The sequence below is a fragment of the Lutra lutra genome, chromosome 8 (assembly GCF_902655055.1).
Source record: "Lutra lutra chromosome 8, mLutLut1.2, whole genome shotgun sequence".
In the NCBI taxonomy this organism is placed as follows: Eukaryota; Metazoa; Chordata; class Mammalia; order Carnivora; family Mustelidae; genus Lutra; species Lutra lutra.
The window spans coordinates 52,992,252-53,005,150 of record NC_062285.1 but is presented as its reverse complement, the minus strand read 5'-3'; the positions used below and the strand labels follow the sequence as shown (position 1 = coordinate 53,005,150).

General features: G+C 34.5%; 2 protein-coding genes across 2 annotated transcripts; one reads left to right on the top strand and one right to left on the bottom strand.

Annotated features, from left to right (window-relative positions):
* The first annotated feature begins 329 nt into the window (after positions 1-329).
* LOC125107218 (olfactory receptor 6C2-like) lies at positions 330-1,265 on the top strand. The gene has a single exon (XM_047742097.1). It carries the CDS (start codon positions 330-332, stop codon positions 1,263-1,265), a length of 936 nt encoding a protein of 311 aa, XP_047598053.1.
* A 9,574-nt stretch (positions 1,266-10,839) lies between these two features.
* LOC125106686 (olfactory receptor 6C6-like) lies at positions 10,840-11,778 on the bottom strand. The gene has a single exon (XM_047741118.1). The coding sequence runs from the start codon at positions 11,776-11,778 to the stop codon at positions 10,840-10,842; it is 939 nt and encodes a 312-aa protein (XP_047597074.1).
* Between the last annotated feature and the right edge of the window lie 1,121 nt (positions 11,779-12,899).

Here is a 12,899-nt window from a genome sequence, read left to right as displayed (position 1 = left end):
AGTGTGCATCTGTATGTATATTTGTGTGGGTGTGTGTTTGTGTATAGTGTGTGCATGTACATTAGACTGCAATAAAAAATGTATATCTTGCCATATATTGTGGTCAAAACATCTGAAAGCTAAGTTTCAAACCTATCAGATGACATGTCAGCAGAGCTGAGAGCATGAATTATGAAGAAATATTCATTATCAAGGAAAACAAAATATATGTAAAATGCATTGCTAGGATTTTCTAAGCAAATCCCTTGTAACACTTTTTTTCCACCTTCTTCTCAGATCTTGAGTCCCTCAGTTTTATATGCAAATTGGGCAGAAGTCAGGACCCAGGAATGAGAAACCATACATCACTAACCAGTTTCATTCTTCTGGGATTGACAGATGACCCTCAACTACAGATTCTGATTTTTATATTTCTACTTATTACCTACATGTTGAGTATAACTGGAAACCTGACCATCATCATTCTCATATTAATGGATTCTCACCTTAAAACTGCAATGTACTTTTTTCTCCAAAATTTTTCCTTCTTAGAAATCTCATTCACTTCTGCCTGTATTCCTAGATTCTTGTACAGTTTAGCAACAGGTGATAGGACTATTACCTATAATGCTTGTGCATGCCAACTTTTTTTTACATATCTTTTTGGAGTAACAGAATTTTTTCTCCTTGCTGCCATGTCCTTTGATCGATACATAGCCATCTGCAAACCCTTGTATTACATGATCATGAACCACAGGGTCTGCAAAAGGCTAATCTTCTGTTGTTGGATGACTACTTTGTTGGTCATACTCCCACCACTTAGCTTAGGACTGGACCTGGATTTCTGTGACTCTAATGCCATTGACCACTTTGCCTGTGATGCTAATCCTATCCTGAAGATCTCATGCTCAGATACATGGTTCATTGAGCAGATGATTATTGTGTGCTCTGTGTTAATCTTCATTATGACTCTTGTGTGTGTGATTTTGTCCTACCTGTATATCATCAGAACAATTCTAAGATTCCCCTCTGCCCAGCAAAGGACTAAAGCTTTTTCTACCTGTTCTTCCCACATGATTGTAGTTTCTATCACCTATGGAAGCTGTATCTTTGTCTATATCAAACCTTCAGCAAAAGATGAAATGGCCATTAATAAGGGCGTATTTATGCTCACTACTTCCATTTCACCCATGTTAAATCCATTTATTTATACTCTGAGGAACAAACAAGTGAAACAAGCCTTTAATGACTTAGTCAAAAGATTTATATTGCTCTCAAAGAACTAGGGGAATGTTGATCCCTAAGCATGTTCTCTTTAGTTTTTATCCTATTTTGTCTTGATGTAGATTTGGGTTTCCATTCAGTACTGCTGCTGATCAAGTCACGCTTTACACCTCCTTATAAGTCAACTTTTTTGAGAATGATAATCTTTATTAAGAAAAAAATGAGAATAGTTGTTTCAGGAAATCTAAGCGTGACTTCACTCTCAACCTTCCCTTACCAATGGTGGGAAAAATTCATATACTGTGCAATAGTGTACATTATTCCTCCACAAAAAAACATACTCTAGAAGAGAAATAATGTTAAAAAGAATCTATGCTTTTTCTAAGTGTAACAGCAAAAAAAAAAAAATTCAAAACTCAAAATGAATTTTAAAACAAGGAATAAGCATAAAGATTTAAAATTTCAAAAAAGCATTTACTGATAAAGCTTTAAAACCACAAGATTCACATATTTTATTGAATGAATCCAATCCAATATCAAAGTTATTTAAAAGTTGCCAAAACGTGAATGAATTAAATTAAGATGAAGGGAGAAATGCACTGGTACTCCTTGTTAAAGAATTAAAGCTGACATTGAAACTACATGAAACAGATTGATACTGATGTACTAAATGAAATGTTAAATCAAAGAACGATCAGCATTTAATTACTCGTTACATTATTCATCAACTTCCACTTCTGAAGTTCAACATATTAAAACTTCCTTAGATACTTTTTCTTTTACTTCAGGCCATTGCTCATATTGCAGTGTCTATAAGCAGGAATTCCCCCCCACCTCCCCGCCCCACCTTTTCAACTACCCAGTCCCCGGGGTCCTCCAGTTGAAATGCCATTTCCACAAGGAATCATTTGCTTACTTTGTCTTACTGTTCCAACAGCACTACGACACCACGCCTGGTCGGTCTTACCCATTAGATTCCTATCACCACTAAGTTCCTGCACTCAGAACTCTCATCAAACTACAATGTCATCTTTACTTGTCTTTATTCTACTCTAAATGTTAAATGCATTAGAGAACGTCTCTCTGTATGCCAAATTCTAGAATGCTTTACTCCTGGCACATGGACAAATATTAGTTAACATAATAGATGATCTCCCAATATGGTGATTTGGTACTTCTGACAATGCAAAAAGAGAATTTTTATGTGAAGATAAAAAAATACAAAGGTAACATTTGGCATGAATCTGTGAACAAAGGATGAAAGAAAGTCATGGCTATCCTGTTAAAATGTTTATTTTTAAATTTCTGAATGAAATAGAATGAAAGCCAAAATTTATTGAGAATTTATAATACTCATAAACCTCAAAATATCCCTACAATTTATATTTATTATCATAATTTACACTGGAGAAGTGTAGACAAATCAAAGCTTAGAAAAATGAATTATTGCTAGCAAGTAATAGAACTGGAATTCAAAGGTAGTTTTATTGATTTCTGAAAGACTCTTTTTGTTCAACTAAATGCATCTGCTTCTCCAGAGGCAGCAAGATGATTTCAAGGAATATCCCAAGAAATACCTTCCAATACTAAAATTGAGAGAGATGTACATCATAAATAATGTATAAAGATAAAAGTAACATGTGATACATTTTGTATATATACACATATATTTTATCAATACTGTTAGTAATAAAAGATATTATTTTAATTGGACAATATACTATAAAGTGATCAGATTAAATTTAAAAAGTCAGATTACCAATATACAAAATGAAGAACAAGTGGGAAGGGAGAAAAAGTAAAAGCAAGAAAAGAGGGAGGAAAAATGGCCTTATAATCTGGGTCTTCAGCTTTGCTGGGGGAAAGCCTGGTTCTAGGGATTTTTCTTGGTGTTAATCATCTGTTCCATTACAGAACCTCTTACTGTATGTCCATGAAGGGAACTCAAGGGCTCTACATGGGTATCTCAAGATCTTAGAGTGCTAAGAGAGAAATTCTCTAAGTTCACTCCCCATGTGGACCAAAAATGTTTAGCGGTCTTCCAAATTTCAACCAGGCAAAAGCATTTGGGCAGCAATCCTCACCCTATAGTTATGGTTTAACTTCAGATTTCTAAAATATTTAGCTTCTCTGATTTTTGTATTCTGCCATAACCTATGCTACTAATTCATCAGTTTAAATCTAGGAGACGTATGTACTTTGGTTAAGATTTAATCTTTGCTTTTTTCTCCATGTGGGAATTTCTTAGTCTACCTACAGCACTAAGATGGGGGAATAGAATTTAACTTGTGATTATCAAGTGCTCAGTGATCTCAAGTTTATATAACTGCTATCACACCATGATTTCTGACTTCTTTAACCAGAGGTAAAAGTCATTTTTATACAAGTCTGGTTTATCTTCTGGGCTCAGAGCTTGGTCACATAGGTAAGTGGTATCCCATGATATTAGTTTTCAAGACCATAGTATTTAATCACACATTTCCTTAATATGTGTTCCAAACAAATTGAGAAATAAACACAGACATCAGATGAGTGTAATATTTTTTCATTCATGATAAAGGTGAGAAGTGGCTAAGATGAGTTTCCTTAAATTGGCTTGATGCGCCTGCTAAATTTGAACCTGAACTTTTCTGAAATCACTAGGTGAGGACATGCTATCCCAGTGAGCTAACTCAGTGGCAAATGGAGAAATAGGGCAGCATGCTTGCCTTACAAATAGCCAGTCATGAACAATGATTTTTTTTTGAGATTACTTTTCAACTTTATTGAGGTATAATTAACATATAAAATTGTAAAATATTTAAAGTGTACATTGTGATTATATTACATACATGTACATTAGAAGGGGATTCTTCTCATCTAGTTAATTGAAACACCTATCATTTTACATATTTACTTGTGTGTGTGAGAACATTTAAATTCAACTCTCTAAGCAAAATTCAGTTATAAAGTGTTATCAACTATAGTCATCATGTTATACAATAGATCCTCAGACCTCTCCCTAATCCCTTCACCTCCCAGTCCCCCACAACCACTTTCTACTCTATTTTTAAATGAGCTTGATTTTCTTTTAGATTCCACGTATAAGTGATACCGTGCAGTATTTGTCTTTATTTATCTGACTTAAAATTTTATTTATTTATTTTTTAAAATTTTTATTTCTTTTCAGCATAACAGTATTCACTGTTTTTTGCACCACACCCAGTGCTCCATGCAATCCATGCCTTCTCTAATACCCACCACCTGGTTCCCCCAACCTCCCATCCCCGCCCCTTCAAAACCCTCAGATTGTTTTTCAGAGTCCATAGACTCTCATGGTTCACCTCCCCTTCCAATTTCCCTCAACTCCCCTCTCTCCATCTCCCCTTGTCCTCCATGCTATTTGTTATGCTCCACAAATAAGTGAAACCATATGATAATTGACTCTCTCTGCTTGACTTATTTCACTCAGCATCATCTCTTCCAGTCCCATCCATGTTGCTACAAAAGTTGGGTATTCATCCTTTCTGATGGAGGCATAATACTCCATAGTGTAAATGGACCACATCTTCCTTATCCATTCGTCCGTTGAAGGCATCTTGGTTCTTTCCACAGTTTGGCGACCGTGGTCATTGCTGCTATAAACATTGGGGTACAGATGGCCCTTCTTTTCACTCCATTAAATAGCCAGTAGTGCAATTGCAGGGTCATAGGGAAGCTCTATTTTTAAGTTCTTGAGGAATCTCCACACTGTTCTCCAAAGTGGCTGCACCAACTTGCATTCCCACCAACAGTGCAAGAGGGTTCCCCTTTCTCCACATCCTCTCCAACACACGTTGTTTCCTGTCTTGCTAATTTTGGCCATTCTAACTGGTGTAAGGTGGTATCTCAATGTGGTTTTAATTTGAATCCCCCTGGTGGCTAGTGATGATGAACATTTTTTCATGTGTCTGATAGCCATTTGTAGGTCTTCATTGGAGAAGTGTCTGTTCATCTCTTCTGCCCATTTTTTGATATGATTGTCTGTTTTGTGTGTGTTGAGTTTGAGGAGTTCTTTATAGATCCTGGATATCAACCTTTTGTCTGTACTGTCATTTGCAAATATATTCTCCCATTCCGTGGGTTGCCTCTTTGTTTTGTTGACTGTTTCCTTTGCAGTGCAGAAGCTTTTGATCTTGATGAAGTCCCAAAAGTTCATCTTCGCTTTTGTTTCCTTTGCCTTTGGAGACATATCTTGAAAGAAGTTGCTGTGGCTGATATCGAAGTGGTTACTGCCAATGTTCTCCTCTAGGATTCTGATGGATTCCTTCTCACATTGAGGTCTTTTATCCATTTTGAGTTTATCTTTGTGTACGGTGTAAGAGAATGGTCGAGTTTCATTCTTCTACATATAGCTGTCCAGTTTTCCCAGCACCATTTATTGAAGAAACTGTCTTTTTTTCCACTGTATATTTTTTCCTGTTTTGTCGAAGATTAACTGACCATAGAGTTGAGGGTCCATATCTGGGCTCTCTACTCTGTTCCACTGGTCTATGTGTCTGTTTTTATGCCAGTACCATGCTGTCTTGGTGATCACAGCTTTGTAGTAAAGGTTGAAATCAGGTAACCTGATGCCCCCAGTTTTATTTTTGTTTTTCAACATTTCCTTAGTGTTTTGGGGTCTCTTCTGATTCCATACAAATTTTAGGATTATTTGCTCCAGCTCTTTGAAAAATACCAGTGAAATTTTGATCGGAATGGCATTAAAAGTATAGATTGCTCTAGGCAGTATAGACATTTTAACAATGTTTAATCTTCTGATCCAAGAGTATGGAATGGTGTTTCATCTTTTTGTGTCTTCTTCAATTTCTTTCCTGACTTATATTTTTTAGCATAATACTCTCAAGGTCTATTCACAGTGTCAGACATGGCATGATTTTTATCCCAAACTCAACAAGCAGATAAATTTTATAGAGAATGATTTAGTAATCTAGGTACTTAAGCCATTCTCAAATGGTAATTTTTAAGCATTCACAAAAGAAGACAAGATGAAATAATTAACAGAAATATTCCCCTTGCCCAGGTTTCATAATTATCAATGTTAAAATTATTTTTCTCTGTCATCTCCCCCTGTTTTATGTTTTGATTGGCATTTCATCTTATACTGTTTCACCTATAAATTCATTGCATTTTACCCACAAGTTTGTCAGTAAGTATATATAACTGATTAAGAAAATATCTTTGACTACCATCACCCAATATCAGTATAATCAATAAATCATAATAGATTCTCATATTCAGTATGTTTTCTTATTTCCTTTTCTCACATGATTATGTCTTGTTTTGTGTTTCTTTTTTTCACCAAGTAAGGTGTTTGAATCAAAATCCAGACAACCCCACACATTGTATATGGTTCTTATCGTTACTTATGACTCTTTCTATTACAGTACCTTTCATTTTTACCTCTTGAATTGATGGAGACATGACATCATTTGTAGTGTATAATGTCCTGATTACTCAAATGATTGCTTCCTAATGGTGTTACTTAACTTGTTTTTTCTTTACTCAATTACTTCTTATGTGCTAATTGTATTTAATTATTAATTAAATTTAGATTCATATTTTATTTTTTTTAAAGATTTTATTTATTTATTTGACAGAGAGGCAAGCAGAGAGAGAGAGAGAGAGAGAGAGGGAAGCAGGCTCCCTGCTGAGCAGAGAGCCCGATGCAGGACTCGATCCCAGGACCCTGAGATCATGACCTGAGCCGAAGGCAGCGGCTTAACCCACTGAGCCACCCAGGCGCCCTAGATTCATATTTTAACAAAAAGTTTACAGATGAGACTGTATGCTTTCCATTGTGTTACATTATGAGCTATGTAGTCTGCTTGACTTACTTTTAGTAATACTTAGACTGATCAGTGTGTCCATCTTGTCAGCCTAATATATCTATTATAAATATCACCATCAATATTTCACAAATGGTTTTTAGCACATACTAATGCATTATCTAGATCCATTATTACATTAAGAGGTCCAAACCATTGTACCTTTTGGTAGCTCAGCTGGTAGAATGGAGGACTGTAGGGTTAAGAGGTCCAAACCACTGTTTTCTTTTTTATTTTGTGAATCACAACTTTTTTGATAGCTGTTTGATTACCTAAATTACATTATACACAGGCAGACAGGATAAACATTTGGTTCCTCCCCTCCTCCATCAATGTTTTGGAGTAGTAACTTGATATCCTAGCAACTTCCACTGATGATTAATCAATTTCCTTTTGTAATGTATACACTCATGGGTTTTTATATATCTGATATGTTTCCACACATTACAGCCACATTATTGTATTTTTATGCCCACATTGTCCCATTTTAGACTAGTAGGTATGATCCAAATTGGTTCCTGTGTCCTCATATTTTTGTTTCTTTTCCACCTGGCACAAAAAAGTGTTCTAGGCTTAGTTCATATGATTCCTACCACTAAGCTGGAAACAGCTCTTTCTCCAAGAAGTCCTGGTTCCTTTCAATGAGAATAGTATTTAGAAACTACACCCTGCTGTCAGAATTGCTTACAATCTAACATGAATAATGGGACCCAATTAGTGCCAAAAATTTACATTACTTAATTCAACAAGTTTAGTTTCAGTCTTTAGAATGCACTCAGAAAATGTACTCTGTCTTCATATTTCTACCTGTTAATAATTGGCTCAATATAATAGATATATTTGTAAAACTTAGTAGCTGCTGTGTTTTTAAAATTTTAAGAATATGCTCATTATTTAATAACTTATGTAAGGCCCAGACTGCTTTAGATCTAAGTATTCTACTTCTATATAGTGTTTATATATTTTTATATGCAGAATTAATCAACTATTTGAGGGCAAATACACAGTGATCTTGGAATCAATACTAGATCATAAATACTTCTTCATATCTTGTATTGTAACACTATCTCCACTATTACTGTATGTGGAAATGTTCACTTGACAGTCAAACATTCAGATTTTTGCTACAAAATACACATTTGTCCTAGACTTCTTAATTTAATTTAATTTTTAAAAGATTTTATTTATTTATTGACAGACAGAGATCAAAATTAAGCAGAGAGGCGGCGGTTGGGGGGGATCAGGCTCCCCGCCGGGCAGAGAGCCAGACAGGGAGGGTTTCGATCCCAGACTCTGAGATCGTGATCTGAGCCAAGGCAGAGACTTAACCCACTGAGCCACCCTAGACTTCTTAATTTTAAACATGTGATGACTCAGGTCATCATATATGCTTTCATTTTTGTTCTAATAAAGCTAACTTTGTTAATAGCTTTGGATAACTAGTTTTTAATTAAATAATGTTTTCATCTAAGAAAAAACATGAATATAAGTATCTTTATTCTCATGATAATTTTAATAATCAATCTTGAATAATTTCAGGAAGTAACTAAGTATTTTCTCTATTTCTTTATAGAGCAGCTAGGTATAAATACACTACAATTTAGATCTTCAATTTTGATAGGCATTCTACAATATGTCAGATTTGTAGACTCTCAAAGGAAATATTTTGCACCTAATCTTTATTACTGATTAAAATATAGGGTATAATATGGAACATATTTTCAAACTCGGGTCATCATATATACTTTCACTTTTTTTCTAGTAACAGAGCTAAATATGTTAAACTCACATAATAAGTTTTCAAGAGAATAGGATCTAAGAAATATTTTTCCCTACTCTCAGATATTCCTATAGACCAATTCAAAGTTCCAAAGAACCATATGGATGATTATACTATAAAGGAAATAATAACAATTAAAATGCAAGTATTAATATATTTTATTTATTTTTTTAAGATTTTTTATTTGTTTATTTGACAGAGAGAAATCACAAGTAGGCAGAGAGGCAGGCAGAGAGAGAGGAGGAAGCAGGCTCCCTGCTGAGCAGAAAGCCCAATGCGGGGCTCGAACCCAGGACCCGGGATCACGACCTGAGCCGAAGGCAGCAGCTTAACCCACTGAGCCACCCAGGCGCCCCTAATATATTTTATTTAAGCTAATTTTCAACTAAATTTTAGAGGAAATATAATGATCTTTTTCAGAGACTCTGAATTTGACCTCTGACATTCATTTAATTTTTCCTTCAATAAGTTATAAACATTAGTCTTTATCTTGGGAATTTGCATTAATGTTTCCAAATTTTCGTTTTCACATTTCTTTGTTCAAAGTATAGTGATACTTTACATTAAAATCAACTTGGTGCAAGAAGAAAAACTTCCTACTGACTCTGCTGACTTTCTGAGAATTCATCCTGTATTGCTATTATTACTAGTAACATCACCAAAGGCTTGATTAACTGGAATAGAATATTAAAATGTAATTTAGCATTATATGAGGAAATGATTATTGCATTCAAATAAGAAATGTTTTAGATAGAGACAATAGATTTAATCAGGAAAATCCTGTGGAAAACATAGAATATACTTTAAACTTTGAAGTAAGGACATGAAATAATTTCTTACGTAGTAAATTCAATTCACTGGCATAAGTAGACATTATCTATTACAGGAATTCAAAATTTTAGAATTTTAATTAAAAAAGCATTTTCATTTAGGGTCATTTAGAATTTGATCATTTTTTCTCATTCATGACCCATACAAAGCTCAAAATTTATTCTTACCTACTGAATGAAAAGTATTTTCTAGAAGAAATTATTATTTTATCTTACTTTGATTTACTTTATAATTTCTGCAATCTGCTCACATGTTAGAAATGACACTTATGTAATTCTTCATAACATAATGCTTATGTTCATTTATTTCATAACATAATGCTTTATATTATTATATATATTATATATATATTATATTCATAACATAATGCTATATATTATCACTAAACTACTTTCTTGAATAAGTGATTTTGTGATCTCTTTCAAATATTCACTTTTGTTCTAAAAATATGATTCTGACTATGAATATTTCATTTTCATGCCAAGTTCTGGACAAGCATCTAACATGCAACCTCATACAGAACCTCATTGAAAACATTTATTTCATACAATATGACCTGTGAAAAATATCACATCTAAAATTCTGTATTTCTGAAATAAAGAAAAGAATAGATTTGTGGAATAATTTGAAAATATGTACAAAGTAAAACAAAATAAAGCAAGATTAACAGGCCAACATTTTTGGGACACTTGTGTGGGGCTCAGACAGTTCAGTGTCTGACTCTTGATTTTGCTCAGGTCATGATCTCAGGGTCCTGGGCTGGAGCCCTGTTTTCGGTGTTGGGCGTACTCTCTGGACTTTCCCCTCTGCAGGGAGTCTGCTTGAGATTCTCTCTCCCTCTCCCTCTACCCCCAACCCCCTTGTTCTCTCTCTTGCAAATAAATAAATAAATCTTTTTTTCTTTTCTTTTTAAAAAAAGATTTTATTTATTTGAGAGCGACTGAGCAAGTGAGAGAGAGAGAGAGCACACAAGCATGGGGAGAGGGAGAACCAGACTTCCTGCTGAGCAGGGAGTCAGGTACAGGGCTTGATCCCAGAATCCTGAGATCATTACCTGAGCAAAAGGCAGCCACTTAATCAACTGAACCACCAGGGTGCCCCAATAAATAAATCTTTTAAAAAAAAATAAAAGGGCAATATTTTTATTTATTTTACCCCTTCATACTTTTTAGAATTTTCTCATTTGTTTGAAGCAAATAAAACTTTTTGAACCCTGTCCTTAAAGGCCTGTTTCACTTGCTGATTCCTTAGTGTATAAATGAAGGGATTCAATAAGGGGGCAACTGAGGTATTGAGCACAGCCACTCCTTTGCTTAAAGTCACTCTGTCATTTGCTGATGGTTTTATATACATGAAGATGCAGCTACCATAAGAGATGGAAACTACAATCATGTGGGAAGAACAGGTAGAAAAGGCTTTAGTCCTTTGCTGAGCAGAAGGGAATTTGAGAATTGTCTTGATAATGTAGCCATAGGAGAGAAGCACTAACATCAATGTGACCATTAGTGTCAGCACAGCCAAGAAAAAGGACATTAGCTCTAGGAAATGTGTATCTGAACAAGAGATCTGCAGGATGGGAGAAGAATCACAAATAAAGTGATCAATGACATTGGAAGCACAGAATTCCAGCTTGAGTCCCAAGATGATTGGAGGAAAGATGATCAGGAATCCAGTTACCCAAGAGCTGAGTACAAGTTGGTAGCAAACTTTGTTGCTCATGATGGTGGTATAGTGGAGAGGTCTACATATAGCCACATAACGGTCATAGGACATAGCCGCCAGAAGATAAAATTCAGTTACTCCCAAAAAGATTAAAAAAAACAACTGAGTCATACAACTTATATAGGAAATAGTTCTGTCCTTTGTCACAAGGCTTACCAGGAACCGTGGAATACAAACAGTCGTGAACGAGATTTCTAAAAAGGAGAAATTCCTTAGGAAGAAATACATAGGTGTCTTCAGGTAGGATTCCAGCAGAGTGAGAATGATGATGGTTAAGTTTCCTGTTACACTCAACAAGTAGGTAAAAAATAGAAAGAGGAAAATTACAACCTGCAATTCAGGGTCATCTGTCAGACCCAAAAGAATAAAATCTGTCTGCATTGAATGATTCCTCATTTCTCTCTTACAGGTTTTAACAAAGCTAGGTAAAAAGAGTTTTAAAAAAATGGTTAAGATTATTTGCTAGAGTCAATTAAAAACAAATAAACAAACAAAGAAGGAGAGAAGCTAACATTCATTCATCTCCAGCAACACACCATGCAGTGTATTTGGATATTTACATAAATTTTCTTATTAATATCTCCAACAACCTTTTTTGAACAGAGTATTATAATCCTTACTTCTTAGGGAAAGAAATTGAAGCTCGGATTAAAGAGTCTGTTTGGGGTGTATATCTAAATCCCAGTTTTCTAAAGTTGGTAAATATTTAAATGACCAACACACAGCCGAGGTTGTGTATTCATTCAAATACCTTGGATAAGATCTAGGCAATTTTATTTCTACAAAGTTTACAGGTTCATAGCCAATTTAGTAGTATTGTGTTAGTAATCCAGAGTCATTTAAATACTACACCTTTGTTCTTTTAAAATTTTATCCATACTGAATATCCGGTATAGCCTTGAGTACATGAATAGAGTTGAGAATATTCATGAATTCACTTAAATTCTACGGAAATTGTGTGTAAATAGGGCACACAATTTTTGTTAGAAAGAGCACAGGACATGACATGTTTAAGACTCATTATAATATATATTACTGCTTCATGAATGGCAGTAGTAAGAACATAATTCAAAATATATGCTAATTCGGTGTGAAGTCAGAAAATTGCAGATGGGTCTGAAAATCATAGAACATAGTCACAGCATCTTAGATTTAAAAGATTTTTCATAGATAATTTGTCCAATCTTGTACATAAAACTAAAATCCTCTCTACAAAATTAAGGAAGGTATCTACTTATCAGGTTTTACTTTTAAGATTGCAGTTATGATAATGGATAGCTTTTAAGTGTAAGAAGAACACTGGGTGTTGTACATAAACAGTGAATCTTGAAACACTGCCTCAAAAACTAATGATGTATTTTATGATGACTAACATAACACAATGAAAAGTAAATAAATATAAACAAAAGGAGAAATTGTCCTGTAAATTCAAAAACGTACAAACTCTTGCAAACACAATTTAGGTAGTGGTTTTCAACACCCTAAAACATTTTAGAAATTAGCTGTATTGTTTGTAA

What these genes read in the sequence shown, in the direction of transcription:
- LOC125107218 (XM_047742097.1), top strand. Translation starts at nt 330, where the DNA reads ATGAGAAACCATACATCACTAACCAGTTTCATTCTTCTGGGATTGACA.
- LOC125106686 (XM_047741118.1), bottom strand. Translation starts at nt 11,778, where the DNA reads ATGAGGAATCATTCAATGCAGACAGATTTTATTCTTTTGGGTCTGACA.